Genomic DNA, 19237 nt, shown 5'->3' on the forward strand with positions numbered 1-19237 from the left:
TCCGTGAAATTATGACTGAAAGTTACCTTAGAACATAGAACATAGAACATAGAAGAATACAGCGCAGTACAGGCCCTTCGGCCCTCGATGTTGCGCCGATCCAAGCCCACCTAACCTACACTAGCCCACTATCCTCCATATGCCTATCCAATGCCCGCTTAAATGACCATAATGAGGGAGAGTCCACCACTGCTACTGGCAGGGCATTCCATGAACTCACGACTTGCTGAGTAAAGAACCTACCCCTAACATCTGTCCTATACCTACCCCCCTTAATTTAAAGGGGGGGTAGGTATAGGACAGATGTTAGGGGTCGGTGGTCTTATATCCTTGACTTTCGCAAGAACAAATGGGTTAACAATTTTTCTTTATTCTTTTGTGGGATGTGTTCATTATTGGCAATGCCAGCATTTGTTGGCCATTCTTAATTGCTCTTGAATTGAGTGTTGAACTGGGACACATTGTAGAAGATCTGGAGTTACATGTAGGCACAGACCAGGTGAGGATAGCAGATGCCCACCCTGAATTACACTTGTGATCTGAATGGATTTTGATGACAATCAATGATAGTTTCATCATAACCATTATTGAAACAAGTGTTATGGACAAGGGAGAAAGGTAGATTGAATTGTTTTTATTCTTCAGTCTTTCTCTCTGTAAACAGAGGTCATAGAGTCATAAAGCCATTCAGCACGGAAACAGACCCTTCGATCCAACCCGTCCATACTGACCATGTTCCCAAACTAAACTAGTCACATTTGCCTGCATTTGGCCCATAGCCCTCCAAACGTTTCTTATTCATAAACCTATACAAATGTCTTTTAAATATTAAAATGTATCCGCATCCATCACTACCTCTGGAAGTTCGTTGCACATACAAACCACTCTCTGTGTAAAAAAATTGCACCTGATGTCCTTTTTAAATCTTTCTCCTCTCACCTTAAAAATTGTAGTCAACTTGCATCACCTGATTGGCAGTGGCCATGTTTTAGTCCAGCAAAGTCCATTTTACAATTAAACACCTCAGTGTAGCTTTTAAAACAACTTATGGTCTCTTTCAGGCACTTAATTTATTCACTGATTTCAAATTTCACTGGTTGCTATGATGGGATTTGAACCCAGGTCCACCAAGCATTAGCCTCAGCCTTTGGATGGCTTGTCCAGTGAGCTCATCACTTCACAACCACTTCCCCTCTACGTGTCCTCAGTGCTTTACTGGAATGTCAGCCTTTACCTTTTGTGCTCAAAAACACTGCTTAAAAACTCGTGTATTGTCATTTCTGTGGATGTATTGTTGGTTTAGCTCAGTTGGTTAGATACCTGTCTTGTAATACCACCAGTGTATGTACAACTCCCATACCAGCTGAGATTATCCTGAACTCTCCCATTGCCTGAGATTTGGTGACCATTAGGTTAAACCACCACCACCAGTTGAGACTCTCTAATAAGACAGCAGCCCATTGGGACTCCAGTGACTCTGCTTCCGTATATCTCAGGACTGCTTCATTTTGATGGTACATGGAAAACAGTTTGCAGGCCTCTGTGTATTCAGGCTAAGTTGATAGGTCAAAAGCTATGAAGAGAAATAGTTTTTCACAATTACATAGTATGTAACCTGTGACTTTGATTCGGGGCTGACAGGTCCTAACACCTTATTGGAGGGTCTCAAACATAAAGTTGTCAACATCTGATAACACTTTTAAGGAAATTAGAGGGGAGATGGAGTTTTAAAAAAAATACACAGGGCTTCCACTGTCTTCACCATCTTGTAGCTTTAATAGTGACATTCTGTTTGAAGTTGTACATAACACCACCTCCATACGAAAAAACTTTGAGGTTCAATTCCAAAGGAAATATCTAAGCAAACATAAACAAAAATTAAACATTAAAAACAGAACATTGATTAAGAATTTGTCATTTTTTGTAAATGAATGATTTAACAGCTGAATCAGGGATCAAGTGGGACAAATTCAGTTTAGGAAACCTGGTCACATAGACACATTGGCCGAAGAACCTGTTTCTGTGCTTGTACCCCTCTATGACTTTATGACCTGGAAGTTTAAGTTTCAGATACATGGTCCATGGCAACGAGAAGGAAAATATTATGAAATAATGAAATCAGTAAGGTTTAAACTCTGTGGAAAAAAAGATCGGCATTGAAATCCAATTTTTTAAAATTAAAATTATTTCATTTCAATATTTCTAGAACATTCCCCTTGCCACTCTAAAAGCATATGCTGAAGCTTTGAAAAATAATACACATGTGAAGAAATTCAGCATCGTAGGAACTCGAAGTAATGATCCTGTTGCTATTGTAAGTATTCCATGTTGGATTGACTTATTATGATTATTAGTTGTGATTATTGAAAAATTGCGTTTGTGTATCTAGAATGTAGTTTTGTCTTACTCTCAAACAATAGCTGATAATATGGCACTAATTTGGGAAGTATAGTTAATACTGATGAAGACTGTGACTAATTAGATGATGTTAAAAAAAAACTTAGAGAATGAGTCACATAAATATAAAGTGAATTCCAATATGGATAAGTGTGCGAAGTGATGCATTTTAGTTTGAGGTATAAGATGGCCACCTACCATTGGTATCAATTGGGTAGAGAATCAGTAAGATCTATGGAGGCAGATGACCAATTCATGAAAAGTAGCAATGCAGACTAACAGAGCCCAAAAATACAAAGAAAGTACTGGGGTTCATTTGTAGAAGAATAATATTCAAAAGCAGAGAGATTATGTTAAAGCCATACTGGGCCTTAGTTTGGCCAGACCCAAGATTTCTGTGCTCAGTTTTGGTCCATGTATTAAATTGAAGAATATAGGAAAGGAAAGGAATTTACAAAATAATACTGTAACTAAGATATTCTACCTACCATTTATCTGAGATTCTCTTCCAGATAGAAAAAGATCTGCTCGGTGACCTGGTAGAGATCTTTAAAATTCTAAAGGGGTTTAATGTGGTAGCTGTAAAAGGAGATCTTTTTCCTTGTCAGGGTCCAAAACTAGGGACCATAAAAAATAGTAAAGTGAATAAGGAAATTTGAAGAAATCTCTTTACTCAGACAGTGATTAGAAAGCATGGGGTAGTTGGGCTCAATTGCATTCATGCATTGAGGATAAGCCAGATAAGTACCTGTAAGAGAAACAAAGAGGAAATGCTGTTGAATTGAGATGAAGTAATGTGGGAGGATCTTCATGTTGAGAACGAAAAATATATTCCTGTTTCTACACTATAAAGCTTAAGAATACTGATATGACACCACATAATTTGTGGTTATATTGTAAAAATTTGGCATTTACTTTAACATTAGAACCAATCTAAAAGTTTACTAATGCTAATTAGTGATAGGATCAATTACAGATGCTGATATGTTCTCACAAGCCTTACAGAATTTATTAAGTTTGTCATAACAAGTACAAAAGAAATACTTCTAAATAAAAGCAGTGGTTTTGCAGTCTATCCACTTTGAGATGTAATTCATTACACTGGTTGATTGGGCACAGATATCTTCTGTTGACTGAAGTTCTTCTGCCTTTGATGTTGCTTTTTGTGCATCGAATCATTCAAATCCATTCAAATCTTTGTTACCCTTCCTAGCCACTACAGTCAGTATATCATCCACACTTCCAGAACTCAAATTGGCTTACTAGTGTGTAATCGTCAATCTTGGTTTGCCCACTTCCTGATGGATTTCTTTAAAATTCTTGGCACCTTGGTGATACTACTTCCTCTTGCCTCCTGATTCATTCTTTCACATGTCAATCAGTTTGTAAGATTATCCCTTTTATGATAGCTTGTCCTTTTTACTTTACCAACTCCTTAGATTTTACCAAGATAAGATCGCATTGGTGAAGCCATTTGTGTAATTGCCTACAGAACACAATGTCACTCCCAGCAATAAACTATCATCCAAATGTACCAATTGATACATCGAAGGAAATCCAAGACTCACTACAGAACTGAATTGCGAAGTAATATATTTGTATACATGTACACACCCATATCTATATGTAAAGCCATGAGCCAAAACATAATTGTGTCTTTGAGTAAAAGTTCCATCCTTTTCAAAAGCATTTTCACAATTGTCAGCCTTAGTTACACTCACTTGACGTATAGAGCAGCAAGGAAACCATAGACCTTACTTTTGACAAGGACCATGTGGCCTTAAACCCCATTGAAACTATTTTACAACTAACCGCAATGAATATAATTTAATTACTCACATTATTAAGTAGATTAAAATGACTAAGTATTTTTAAAAAAAAACACATTCCTTCACTATATTACTCACTGATTAGCTCCAAAAACATTTACGCACATTCAAACACATGCAGTGTAGATCACCATCCATAAAGTATTTGTAAAGTTTTGTGTGTGCATTTTGTTATCTTTATCCATCCTAAACATTTGTCCATATTGGAAACTGAGAATATAAACAGAAAATGCTGGGAACACTTAGCAGTTTAAGCAGTTCCTGTGAAAAGGGAATGATCATTTCAGGTCTAACCCCTTTCATCAGAACTTTTAGGGCACTGACCTAAAAATTTAACTCTGTTTCTTTGGCTAATGATTCTGCTTGACCTGCTGAGTATTTCCAGAACTTTCTGTTATATTTCAGATTTCTAGCTTCCCTGGTATTTCACCTTTATCGAGTGGAAACTGGGAATGTAAACTCCTCACATTGTAATTACATTCACCTGCCAGTGGTGGCACTGCATCACCTCAACTTCATCCAATTCGACCTCCTGCTCTTGCAAGGCAACTCTTCAAATGCTTCACCCCATGCAACTAGCCACACTGCTGAAAGTTTGCTATTTAACTGTTAATACTATGAAAGTGCACAAACATAGGGGCAGAATGTATGACCTTAAAACATCGACTGTATAATGTCAGAGCAGAGTGGTGCAATACGCTTTGGCTCTCAAATATCGTTCATCAGAATAGACCATTCAGCCCCTTGAGCCTGTTCTGCCATTCAGTAAGATTATGGCCTAACTTCCTATATCTGCTTTGGCCCATATCCCTTACTATCTCTGCTGAGGAAAAATGTGCCTATCTTAGATTTAAAATTAATAACCAATCCAGCATCTACTGCCGTTTGTGGAGTTCCAAATATCTGCCACCCTTTGTGTGTAGAGGTGCTTCCTTGCCCGATCCAAGCTCCGGAGCCATTATGTTAGTGTCAGTTCATATAGCTTCCACCAGCAGCTCAATCACTAGTGTAAATAATAATGGTGAGAGAAGGCATCCCTGATGACAGCCTCTGCCAATGCTAAAGCTATTTGAACTTAACCTGTTGGTGATCACTGCTGTTTTGGTATCACTGTATAATACTGTAACCCATTTAGTAAAGACCTCTCCAACACCAAACCGTTCCAACGTTTAAAAGAGATATGGCCATTCTACCCGATCGAATGCCTTCTCTGCCTCTAGGGAGACAATTAATCCCGGTATCACTCCCTGCTGGCAGGCTTGTACCATATTTAAGACTGTTCTAATGTTATTAGTTGATCTGTGACCCTTTACAAACCCCATCTGGTCCTCTTTTATAATGAATGGTAAGACCCTCTCCAGTCTTAATGCTAACATTTTTGAGAGAATTTTAAAATCCACATTTAACAAGGATATGGGTCTGTATGATGAGCAGTCATCTGGGGCCTTTCCCTTCTTCAGAATGAGAGAAATATTTGCTTCTCTCAGAGAAGGTGGGAGGCAGCCCTGACTATGTGAATAATTATACGTATTTATGAGTGGCCCAGCCAGTTCCCCTATAAATTCTTTATAGAACTCAGCCTGGAATCCGTCTGGTCCAGGAGCTTTGCCACTTTGAAGCTGCCTCACCACCTGTACTTCCTGGGATGTCAGGGGGCATTCAACAACGACACCTTTCAGAGGTTAGGCCCGGGAGGGCAAGATTTTTAAAGAAAGACTCCATCTTCCTCATTCTATCCTCACAGTTCTGCAACTTATACATTTCGAAATAGAACTTTCTAAAGGCTGCATTGATCTTTTTGCAATCAGAAGACAGGGTACCAGCACTCTCTCTAATAGACATAATGGCTTGGGGAGCCTTTTTCTTTCTGGCAAGGTACGCTAGATAACTGCCAGGCTTGTCACTGTATTCAAATAGTCTCTGCTTTGCAAATAATGTCTCCCTCTTTGCTGTTTGAGTAAGTATGGTATTCAAAGTTACCCTAAGGGCTGTGATCCGCTGTAGTTTAGTAATGGAGGGCCTAACAACATACGCTGTCTCAGCCGCCTACAGGCGAGCCTCGAGCAGACGCTGTTGTTCTCCCTTTTGTCTTTTCCGGGTTGCAGAATATGAGATAACCAAGCCTCACACGTATGCCATAGCAGTCTCCCACATCGTCGAAGGGCTAATGGCCGTGTCTGAGTTGATATCCCAGAAGGTTTTAAATTCCTGAGAAATATATTTTATGAACTTGCTATCTTTCAGTAGAAATGGGTCCATACACCAATGTCGGGGACCTATCCCATCATCACTAGTCTTAACCTCCATATATACTGCGGCATGGTTACATTACCTATTTTACAAGACAATATCGAGTTCAGAAGGGTCGAGGGGGCAAAAATCATATTGATTCTGGTATGACACTTGTGTGGGTTAGAATAGAAAGTAAAGTCTCTACTCTCAGGATGAAGACACCTCCACACATCTACCAGCCCCAACTCCCTATTCAGATCCGCCAGCTGCCCAGATCTTAAAGATATGCCCGCAGTGCTCCTAGGTATACTGTCTGTCTCTGGGTCAATGATACAATTAAAAACTCCCCCTATAATTGTATGGCGGACCCCAAGAGCCATCAACTTGGAGATTACAAATTTAAAAGGGATGTGCCGGGGGGCAATAAAGATTCAAAATCCCGTATTCCTCTCCAGATATTAGGGCTTTAATAAATATATACCATCCAGACTCATCTTTTATCTGGCTTCGCATTTGGAAGGGAAGATTCTTCCGAATGAGAATGGCTACTCGCCTACTTTTTGAGCTGAAAGATGAAAAGAACACCTGACCAAATCCACCCTGTTACAGCTTTGAATACTCCTTATCAAGTAGATGTGTCTCTTGTAGAAAGGCCACATCAACCCTTTCTTTTTTGAGACTTGATAATATCTTTTTCCTTTTGATTGGTGAGTGGCTCCCCTTGACATTCCAGGAGTACCACCTAAACGAATGGCTAGCCATGATCGTCCAAGCAAGCTGAAGACCCCCCAGGAGGAAGAACGCCCCCAAAAGACATTGAATAAAAACCAAAAACAATTCATGTATAAAAACACTCTTTAAAACAGCTAAATCAAAACAACTAAGAACTACTCCTGAATAAAAGTAATATGAGGCATATTTAAAAGGAGACTTTCCCCCTTGCTCACAGGGGCACTACTATTTTCCAATAAACCCGTCATAACCTCTCCCAGCCAGAGCCATGCCCTCGGCCCAGGCATTACAAAATAGAGTAAATAAATTCCAATATCTTATAAGACAGGAGTTAAGAGTGGGCCAAAATAAAAATATATAAGATTACAAAATTACAATCCCAGCAAGTATTGAGCAACCAAATTAAAAAAAACACTTAGAAACATCCCCCAATAATCAAATAAACCACTCGAGTAAAAATAGGAGTCCAAAGAAAGAATAAGGAACGAGAACCCCCCCCCCCCCAAGGAAAGGTGGAGAAGAGAAAGAAAGAGAAAGGAAGAGGGTAAGACAAAGGGGGAGCAAAATAAAGTCATTATCCATACAGTTCAAATCCCGCAGTCTACTTGAGAGCATCCAGGAATTATTTTACTTTTTCCGGTGACCCGAAGTTATATACAGATCCTCCGTGGCTGAAGCGCAGCGTTGCTGGACATCGCATGGAATATTGAATATTTAAGTCCCTCAAATGCTTCTTCATCTCATCAAATGCCTTCCTGTTGCGGACCAAACCGGAGAGAAGTCCTGAAACAACATTATCTTGGAGCCCTTGTACATCATGGCATAGGGATCCTTCCCCAAGACTCTGGAGGCCTCCAGCAACATTTGTTTTTCCCTGTAATGTTGAAGTTGGACTAGGACCAGGTGGGGGAGTTGGTTCGACCTGGGCCCATACACAACAGCTCGGTGGACCCACTCCACCTGCACCCGGTCCAGCTCCGACTCCAATTTCAGCAGCTGTGGGAGCCATTGCTCCAGAAAATCCACAAGCTGGCCTTCCTCATCCCGTTCGAGAAGGCCCAGCTACCGAATATTTTTCCGACGACCTCGATTTTCAAGGTCATCGATAAGTTCCTCCAGGGTCCGGACTCGCTGCTCCAGAGCCCGGACCTGACCCACGGATGACTCAGCAGCAGTCTCCAAGGCCGTGGCCCGTTGTTCCGCCCCTCCGACACACTGCCCAAGTTTCTCGATCTCTCGGTCATGCTTTTGCAGCATGACCGAGGTCAACTCCCACCTGGACCGGGTCTCCTTGATGGACGCATCAATCTTCTTTCAGAGTTTAATGAACTCCAAGATCAGGCTCCCCTCGGCAGGTAAGTCCCCCGGGGCGGCCGCGGACGTCTCTGTTGCTGCGGGTGGGGGGTCCCTGTCTGCTGCGAACTGCGAGAGCCTTTGCCCTTGGTCATTTTAAAAAGCACAAAACTGTTAAAGTTTGATGCAGAATGGTCAAGAGTGCTGGGCAAAAATCATTTTAAGTAATTTAGCAGGTCAGGTGAGGGTGGGTACTCCACTTTGCCTAAGTCTTGGGCAGAGGTCTACAGACTCAGACCTACTGGGTCACCGCCATCTTGGATCTCCAGAGGTGCTTCCTAACATCTCTCCTGAATAGTCTGGCCCTAATTCTCGGACTATGTCCCGTATTTCTAGAATCCCCAACTAATAGAAATAGTTTATCTTTATCTACCCTGTCTTTGCTTGAAGATTTTGATCAGATCACCTTTTAACTTGCTAATTTCTAGAGAAATCAGGCCTGATTTGTTTGATCTCTCCTCATAACATAACCTCTGAAGTCCAAGTATCATTCTTGTATCTAACCTGCATTGTATTCCCTCCAATATATCCTTCCTAAAGTGTGGTGCCCATATCAGCTCATGGTATCCGAGTGGAATCTAACCAGAGTTTTGTATAATTGCAGAATAACTTCCGTATCAATAGACAATAGACAATAGACAATAGGTGCAGGAGTAGGCCATTCAGCCCTTCAAGCCTGCACCGCCATTCAATATGATCGTGGCTGATCATTCCTAATCAGTATCCTGTTCCTGCCTTATCTCCATAACCCTTGATTCCACTATCCTTGAGAGCTCTATCCAACTCTTTCTTAAATGAATCCAGAGGCTGGGCCTTCACTGCCCTCTGGGGCAGAGCATTCCACACAGCCACCACTCTCTGGGTGAAGAAGTTTCTCCTCATCTCTGTCCTAAATGGTCTACCCCGTATTTTTAAGCTGAGTCTTCTGGTTCGGCTCTCACCCATCAGCGGAAACATGTTTCCTACCTCCAGAGTGTCCAATCCCTTAATAATCTTATATGTCTCAATCAGATCCCCTCTCAGTCTTCTAAACTCAAGAGTATACAAGCCCAGTCGCTCCAGTCTTTCAGTGTAAGGTAGTCCCGCCATTCCAGGAATTGACCTCGTAAATCTACCCTGCACTCCCTCAATAGCCAGAATGTCTTTCCTCAAACTTGGAGACCAGAACTGCACACAATACTCCAGGTGTGGTCTCACCAGGGCCCTGTTCAACTGCAGAAGAACCTCTTTACTTCTATACTCAATCCTTCTTGTTATGAAGGCCAGCATGCTCTTAGCCTTCTTCACTACCTGCTGTACCTGCATGCTTACCTTCATTGACTGGTGTACAAGAACACCCAGATCTCTTTGTACTGCCCCTTTACCTAAATTGATTCCATTTAGGTAGTAATCTGCCTTCCTGTTCTTGCCACCAAAGTGGATAACCATACATTTATCCACATTAAACTGCATCTGCCATGCATCTGACCACTCACCTAACCTGTCCAGGTCACCCTGTAATCTCCTAGCATCCTCCTTACATTTCACCCTGCCACCCAGCTTAGTATCATCAGCAAATTTGCTAATGTTATTACTAATACCATCTTCTATATCATTAATATATATTGTAAAAAGCTGCGGTCCCAGCACTGATCCCTGCGGTACCCCACTGGTCACTGCCTGCCATTCCGAAATGGAGCCGTTTATCACTACTCTTTGTTTCCTGTCAGCCAACCAACTTTCAACCCAAGTTAGCACGTTGCACCCAATACCATGCACCCTAATTTTGCTCACTAACCTCCTATATACTATCCTTGTACTCCAATCCTCTAGGTATAAAACCCAGCATTCCATTTGTTTTCTTGATTCTTTTCTGCATCTGTAGTGACATTTTAAAGATCTACTCACCTGAACACCTAAGTCTCCTTGGACACCTAGAAAGTACACTGATACACTCCCTTTAGTCCAAAATGGATATCCTCACACTTGGTAACATTGAACTCCATCTGCCACAGTTTTGTCCATTCAGCTAGTCTATATATATATGTATATCCCTTTGTAATTTTATGCTATCGTCGACACTGTCCACAATGTTGTCAACTTGCATCGTCAACTTTGTATCATCACTATTTTCATAAGAATAAGTGAGAAAAATAAAGCACAGCTAAGGAACTTTCAAAATAAGACAGTACGCTGAAAGACAGGACAAATAATAAATGAGGAGGAGAAAGTGAGGACTGCACCTGCTGGAGGTCAGAGTCAAAATATGTGGCGCTGGAAAAGTACAGCAGGTCAGACAGTATCTGAGGAGCAGCAGAAGCTCCATGAAGGGCTTATGCTCGAAACGTTGACTCTCCTGCTCCTCAGATTCACTGCTCCTTGGATGCTGCTTGACCTGCTGTGCTTTTCCAGCGCCACACTTTTTGACCCCAATAATAAATGAGTTAGTGGAAATAAAGCTGCGTCAATAAAGTGTGCGTGAAAGGATTACTTAAAGTATGGTGAATTTGCTGAAAAATGGCGAGTGAGTGGGGACAAGAAGTGATAGTTACAGAAAATAGCCAGTGTATTATTGGGAATTTCTCCCCAGCTAGGATAAATTCAGAATTTCTGTAGTACTGCAGAATCAGTGAATGGTTACAGCACAGATGGAGGGCTCTCTGCAAGAGCACTTGAGCTAGTTTTACTCTCCAACCCTTTCCCCATAGCTCTGCAATATTTTTCTCTTCAGGCACCTGTCCAATTCTCTTTTCAATCTGCCTCCAGCAATTTTAAAGCAGTGAATTTCAGATTCATTCCACTGTGCAGAAGGGTTTTTCTGTATGTCATCTTTAGTTTTATTGCTCACACCTTAAATCTGTGTCCTCTGGTTCTGAATCCTTATGTCAATGAGAATAATTTCTGTCTACCAACATTTTGTAGTCCCCTAACGATTTTGAACTGCTGAATACGATTTGCTGAACAGGAGTCATAGGATCATAGAGTCATAGAGATGTACAGCATGGAAACAGACACTTCGGTCCAACCCGTCCATGCCGACCAGATATCCCAACCCAATCTAGTCCCAACTGCTAGCACCCGACCCATATCCCTCCAAACCCTTCCTATTCATATACCCATCCAAATGCCTCTTAAATGTTGCAATTGTACCAGCCTCCACCACTTCCTCTGGCAGCTCATTCCATACATGTACCACCCTCTGCGTGAAAGGTTGCCCCTTAGGTCTCTTTTATATCTTTCCCCTCTCACCATAAAACTATGCCCTCTAGTTCTGGACTCCCTGACCCCAGGGAAAAGACTTTGCCTATTCATGTATCCTATTCATGTCCCTCATAATTTTGTAAACCTCTATAAAGTCACCCCTCAATCTCCGACGCTCCGGGGAAAACAGCCCCAGCCTGTTCAGCCTCTCCCTATACCTCAAATCCTCCAACCCTGGCAACATCCTTGTAAATCTTTTCTGAACCCTTTCAAGTTTCACAACATCTTTCCGATAGGAAGGAGACCAGAAGTGCACGCAATATTCCAACAGTGGTCTAACCAATGTCCTGTACAGCCGAAACATGACCTCCCAACTCCTGTACTCAATACTCTGACCAATAAAGGAAAGCACACCAAACGCCTTCTTCACTATCGTATCTACCTGCGACTCCACTTTCAAGGAGCTATGAACCTACACTCCAAGATCTCTTTGTTCAGCAACACTCCATAGGACCTTACCATTAAGTGTATAAGTCCTGGTCTGATTTGTTTTCCCAAAATGCAGCACCTCGCATTTATCTGAATTAAACTCCATCTGCCACTTCTCAGCCCATTGGCCCATCTGGTCAAGATCATGTTGTAATCCGAGGTAACCCCTTTCGCTGTCCACTACACCTCCAATTTTAGTGTCATCTGCAAACTTACTAACTGTACCTTTAACGCTCGCATCCAAATCATTTACGTAAATGGCAAAAAGTAGAGGACCCAGCACCAATCCTTGTGGCACTCCACTGGTCACAGGCCTCCAGTCTGAAAAACAACCCTCCACCACCAGTCTCTGTTTTCTACCTTTGAGCCAGTTCTGTATCCAAATGGCCAGTTCTCCCTGTATTCCATGAGCTCTAACCTTGCTAACCAGTCTCCCATGGGGAACCTTGTCGAATGCCTTACTGAAGTCCATATAGATCGCGTCTACCGCTCTGCCCTCATCAATCCTCTTTGTTACTTCTTCAAAAAACTCAATCCAGTTTGTGAGGCTTGATTTCCCACGCACAAAGCCATGTTGCCTATCCTTAATCAGTCCTTGCCTTTCCTTCTTCAAGGAGAACAAGCCCAATTTTTCCAATCTTGAGGTTTTTTATTCCTGGCTATATTCCCATGAATCCTTTCTGCTCCCTTTCTCTAATTTTGATCTCCTTCCTTCAATGTCCAGAATTGGAACAATACTCTAGTTGACATGTCATAGAGTCATAGAGATGTGCATCACGGAAACAGACCCTTCGGTCCAACTTGACCATGTCAACCAGCTATCCCAAATTAATCCATTCCCATTTGCCAGCACCCAGCCCATATCCCTCCAAACCCTTCCTATTTGTATACCCATCCAGATGCCTTTTAAATGTATTATTGTACCAGCCTCCACCACTTCCTCTGGCAGCTCATTCCATACATGCACCACCCTCTGCGTGAAAAGTTGCTCCTTAGGTCTCTTTTATATCTTTCCCCTCTCACCCTAAACCTATGCCCTCTAGTTCTGGTCTATTCAGTGTTTTATAGAGGTTGTTTCTCACAGCTTTGCTTTATTTCTCTATATCTCTATTTATAATTGAGGATCTCATTTTTCAACCTTCTATAACTTGAGCTCATCAGTTAGTACACATAATCACTTCGGTCTCTCTGTTCCTGTATTCCCTAAGGTATCTATTTTGTCTCCCCTTGCTTTTCCTAACCAAGTGTATAACTTCACACTTCATTGCATTAAATTTCATCTGCCACAAGTCACTCATTCAACTAATTTGCCCACGTCCTTTTAGAATCTCTCACAGCTCTCAGTACTTCAAAGCTTTGTTGTATTTGCAAATCTTGGAACTTGCCTTATATACCCAGGTTCAGGTCAATAATGGCTATGGTTCTACTACCAACTCTTAGGAAACCCCTCTGTAAATAGTGGGAGACTAAAACTAGGCTTCAGTGTTAAAGAATAAGATGTCTTGCTTTGAAGTAAGAGATTAGGAGAATTTATTTTTCTCAGAGGTTCTATGGTGTGTGAAACTCTCTTCCCCAGCAGTTGGTGGAGGCTGGGTATTTAAAGGTGGAGTTAAATATATTTTTGATGGACAAATGAGTCAAGGGTTTTAGGATGCAGACATGAAAGTGGAGCTGAGACTATGTCAAGATCACCATGATCTTTTTGAAAGGTGGCACAAGTCTGAAAGACCAATTGACTGGCTCCTGCTCTAAAGTCCTGTGTTCCTTTCTCTTCCATTTACCCGAAGAACAGTTATTTACCATTACTCTCTGTTTCCTGGACAATCAACTTTGTACCCATGCTACCATTGTCCTTTAATAGATCCATCCATAATTAATCTAAACTTGCTCAAGTGGCTATTTCACTGGGAACTCTTATCCACCAGAATGTTGTTGGAAACTGCTCTCCAACCAAAGTATCACTGAGAACTCTCCAAAGAGAACATCTTTAGGAATTCCTCTCCAACCGATATATCATCAGAATTTTATATGTTAGTGCATTGATATTAAAGCAACAAAGCTCGTGCTCACAATGAACAACTTCTATAATAATTCTTTTCAGTGTCAGATAAGATGTAAACAATGTATCTAATAGCTGACATTGATTAAAGACCAATTCTAAAAAAAGCATAGAAATGTTCATTCTAACAGCTCTATTCAAAGAAACGAACCATGTATGTGAACAGGAGATTTTCTTCCATGTTTTCTTATTCAACTATCTCATTCCTTGATATTTTTGTGTGCGCTTTGCTCCTTTTCAAGGCGTTTGCAGAAATGCTGCGAGTTAACAAAACATTGAAAAGTTTGAATGTGGAGTCCAATTTTATCACTGGCAATGGAATCCTGGCTCTAGTGAAAGCTCTCCAGTACAATAACACATTGCTTGAACTTAAAATTGACAATCAGGTAAGATGAATATTCTCCTGTTGTAGTATAGCTTCAGAAACGTTTAGATTTGGATTTGGTACTGGGTAATGAACCGGGCCAGGTGTTAGATTTGGAGGTAAGTGAGCCCTTTAGTGATAGTGACCACAATTCAGTTAAGTTTACTTTAGCGATGGAAAGGGATAGGTATATACCGCAGGGCAAGAGTTATTGCTGGGGGAAAGGCAATTATGATGCGATTAGGCAAGATTTAGGATGCAAAGGATGGGGAAGGAGAACTGCAGGGAATGGGCACAATTGAAATGTTGAGCTTGTTCAAGGAACAGCTACTGCGTGTTCTTGGTAAGTATGTACCTATCAGACAGGGAAGAAGTGGTTGAGCGAGGGAACGTGGTTTATGAAAGAGGTTGAAGCTCTTGTCAAGAAGAAGAAGGAGGCTTATGTAAAGATGAGACATGAAGGCTCAGTTAGAGCACTTGATTGTTACAAGTTAGCCAGGAAAGAACTAAAGAGAGAGCTAAGAAGAGCCAAGAGGGGACATGAGAAATCTTTGGCAGGTAGGATCAAGGAAAACCCTAAAACTTTCTATAGGTATGTCAGAAATAAAAGAATGACTAGACTAAGATTAGGGCCTATCAAAGACAGTAGAGGAAAGTTGTGCATGGAGTCTGAAGAGATAGGAAAGGCACTAAATGAATATTTTTCATCAGTATTCACTTAGGAAAAAGACAATGTTATCGACGAGAATTCTGAGATACAGGCTATTAGTCTAGAAGGGATTGAGGTTCATAAGGAGGAGATGTTAGCAATTCTGGAAAGTGTAGATAAATCTATAGATTAGTCCCCTGGGATGGATGGGATTTATCCTGGGATTCTGTGGGAAGCTAGGGAGGAGATTGTAGAGCCTTTGGCTTTGATCTGTATGTCATCATTGTCAACAGGAATAGTGCCAGAAGACTGAAGGATAGCAAATGTTGTTCCCTTGTTCAAGAAGGGGAGTAGAGACAACCTGGTAATTATAGATCAGTGAGCCTTACTTCGGTTGTGGGTAAAATATTGGAAAAGATTATAAGAGATAGGATTTATAATAATCTGGAAAGGAATAATTTGATTAGGGATAGTCAACGCGGTTTTGTGAAGGGTAGGTCATGCCTCACAAACCTTATTGAGTTCGTTGAGAAGGTGACCAAACAAATGAATGGGGGTAAAGCGGTTGATGTGGTGCCTACTTGATTGAGTTTTTTGAGGAAGTAACAAAGAGGATTGATGAGGGCAAAGCGGTAGATGTGATCTATATGGACTTCAGTAAGGCGTTCGACAAGGGCCTGTACTGCACTGTAATGTTCTATGTTCTCGACCCAGATTTCCCTGTTGTTATGAAAACCAGTCTGAACCTCATGGGAAGTGGGGATTCTTTCATTGAACACTCCCAAACTGTACACTGTCCTGTTGCTTATTTAGGGGAATGGTTTTGTGACTGCTGGCACTAATTGTCTGTTATGGTCCTGTTGAGCTTTTCCTACATTGAAGGTGTTATAACAATGCAAGTTTTTTTCTCATTTATGATGTATTTCTTTCCTTTATTGACAGTGTCAGCAGCTGGGTAATAAAGTGGAAATGGAAATTGCAAATATGTTGGAACAAAATCCAACCCTATTGAAGTTTGGCTATCATTTTACCCAGCAAGGTCCAAGGCTTCGGGCCTCCAATGCAGTGATGAGCAACAATGATCTTGGTAAGGAGACTGCCATTGTTACATTCTGATTTCTCAGAAATATTCAAAATACATTTTGTATTTAATTTTCATTAAAAGATTTATAAATTATTATGCATTTTAGTGTCTGGATCATACAATATAACAATGTAAAGTACCAAAGAATTTTAGAATAATGAGAGTCATTTGTCAACTGGAGTAAATATTAGATTTAATATTTCCTTAATAAAAAGTTTTAAAAATGTATAGGTTTAACAATTTGTAAGTAATAGATTAATTTCGATTTTCACAGTAAAAATACAAATTGTTAAACCTGTATATTTTTACTGTGAAAAATTGAAATTAATCTGTTATTTTAATGATCCAGATTCTCTCAAAGTAAATTGTCATTTGTACATTTTAAAAACTTATTAATATAGCATTGTTAAGACACTGAAAAGTATCTCAGCTTTTTAACAATAGAACTGACCCTGTTGCTGTTCAACTAAGATTTATAATAGTTAACCATGTGATTGATGCCAGTAGCCATCTTGGTGACAAAGTTTGAAAGTTTTTGGAGTGCAGATTTTCACCAAGAATTCCTCTCTTGGTGAATTCCAAATCCTGACTGCACTGCAGTGGGAATTACTGAGAAGAGGAGAGACAAGAAAGGGAGCAAAAAATCAGAATGAGAGTTACTGTAAAAACAAACTGTCAGAACTCTTGGTAACTATCTGGGAGTCTTCAGCTTGTCTCCTCAAACATGATCAGTATTTGACACAGGGAATATTCAAACAGCAGCAGCTGACAAATACCTCGAGTCATAGAGAGCCATTGTTCAGGAAAGAAATGAACACCAAACTTAATTGTGAAGACGAGAGAGTCAACCAAAAGTATACATGAACAGGTGGAGTTGAGAAGGTGTTTAAAAGCTAGAAGACCGAAATTAGAACAGAAAAGGAGTTTCATAGAGTAAATCCACATCAGCTGAAAATTACTGAAAAGAACTCTAGAAGAAATTAAATGTGTTTTGTGCATACCAAAGAGAATTTTCATTTAACATGTCACGTGAGAATGTTTCATTCATTACAATATCAGATGGTGGTACAGCTCAAACAGTCATCTTAGGATCATGTCTACAACTCATCCTTTTGGTTTACTTGTGGGTCTTAGTACATTTCATTGGAATAGTATTGTGAAACATTCACTGCTAGATGTCTTCTGCAGCTGGAAGAATGCATTAATACAATATAAGTGCATGTTGGCTATATGAAACACAACGTGAAGATTATCATTAATCTCATACCACAAGTGGAAATTTCAAAGTTGCACACCTTGGAAAGAAATGTTTTCACTAAACCATTTCTACTAATTTCAAAACTTACTTGATCAAAGTAATATAAACAGCAATTTTTCAATTATGAATTTAGTTTGAGTCAGAATGCTTAGAGTAGTCAGCTGTGGAAACAAAATATTTTAATAAAAGATTTAACAGCTGGAGAAAATGATCTGCAATTAATTTTGTTAAAGATTGGGCGATATCTAGGTGGCAAAAACACCTAGGCAAAACAAGTCTGAGATTCCATTTTGTAGCTCCTCCATAATAATCGCTCCAGTCAGCCCTCACTCTTTGTGGTATTTGCCATGTTAAAGAGATATATATAAATGCAAGGTGTCACTGATTGATTCAAATATTTCCATTACACAATACGAGTCCTCCGTTCCTGGAAAACTTCAAACGAAAAAGTTGGCAGCTTTTTGGGGAAAGGGCGGTTATTTTTATCAAAAGAAGCCAGACCATTCTGACGCAGTTAGCTATTGCAAACTTTAAAAGAATGAAATTATGCATTTCGACATTTTAATGAGTTTCTTAAATTCTCTGCAGTATCATATATTTTACAGGTTGTTCTCAATGATTTAATTTTTGTTGCAGCTCGCATTAATCGAGCAGATGGTTCCTGGTCTAGATACTCAGCTTTGGAACTGGAGGAGATATAAGTATATAGTATTTTTTTGGTCATACCCTCCTAAATTGAAACAGCAGTGCTTTACACTGCCCTTCTGCTGGGTCTACACCAACTTTTCCCCTTCTCTGAGTGCAGTATTATTCCCTTCCTGTTTCCTCCACTGCTTTTTATTCTGCTTTCCTTGCAGACACAATTATTTCCTAATTTTATAGTTCTGGATAATTTTAAAGAAGTGATTGCATTAATCAGCAATTCTGTCTCTAATGCAGCAGCACTGCTTTCTTGTATCTCAACTGTTCACTTTTTCTCAATTTTTAAATTGTTTTCTGTATTTGCTAAGTATGTTATCTTTTTAATGAGTTGTAAATTGACCACATGGGAGCAAATTCACACATGCAGCACAGTAATTAATAGAGGGGGGAGAAAACTTGCACTAAGCCTCGTGTAGGACTACCACACAAGTTATTTAAAAACCTACTCTCAAAATCTGGATTGTGCCATTTGGTAAATAATGCTCTATTAACGTGTTAATCTCATGCTTTACATCATTTTGAAAATTAATGTTTAGAGACCAGACTTCTAACATTGATTATTGCAGGATGGTGGCAGATCATGTGATCAGGCAGAGTGCTTGATTTCCAATGGTTCTGAAAGAAAATCAATTTTCATTGGCTCTTCACATCTACACCAAAAGAAACCAGCAAACCATGCTGGATGGGGTCTCAAACATTAACCTTACAGTGTCAAGGACCCCAATTCGATTCTATCCTCAGATGACTGTCTGTGTGGAGTTTGCACATTCTCCCCATGTCTGTATGGGCTTCCTCCAGGTGCTCCAGTTCCCTCCCACAATCCAAAGATGTGCAAGTTAACTGGATTGGCCATGCCAAATTTCCCATAGTTTCAAGGGTGTGTAGGTTAGGTGCATTAGTCAAGGGCAA

The 19237-nt window shown here is 40.3% G+C and overlaps 1 protein-coding gene across 3 annotated transcripts in view; it reads left to right on the top strand.

The window, feature by feature from the left end:
* tmod1 (tropomodulin 1) overlaps nucleotides 1-19237 on the top strand; it is a 102155-nt gene that overhangs the window by 76199 nt on the left and 6719 nt on the right. For 2 of the 3 annotated variants that reach the window (XM_043719197.2, XM_087994588.1), the window contains exons 7-10: nucleotides 2207-2314; nucleotides 14514-14657; nucleotides 16227-16371; nucleotides 18263-18327. In XM_043719197.2, the coding sequence (XP_043575132.1) occupies nucleotides 2207-2314; nucleotides 14514-14657; nucleotides 16227-16371; nucleotides 18263-18327 (462 nt within the window). The remainder of the gene's footprint in view (nucleotides 1-2206; nucleotides 2315-14513; nucleotides 14658-16226; nucleotides 16372-18262; nucleotides 18328-19237) is intronic. The other variant, XM_043719192.2, reaches the window with a different exon arrangement.

The sequence above is a fragment of the Chiloscyllium plagiosum genome, unplaced genomic scaffold, assembly GCF_037043375.1.
Source record: "Chiloscyllium plagiosum isolate Xiang-an unplaced genomic scaffold, Cpla_swu_hap1 HiC_scaffold_2, whole genome shotgun sequence".
Taxonomy (NCBI): domain Eukaryota; kingdom Metazoa; phylum Chordata; class Chondrichthyes; order Orectolobiformes; family Hemiscylliidae; genus Chiloscyllium; species Chiloscyllium plagiosum.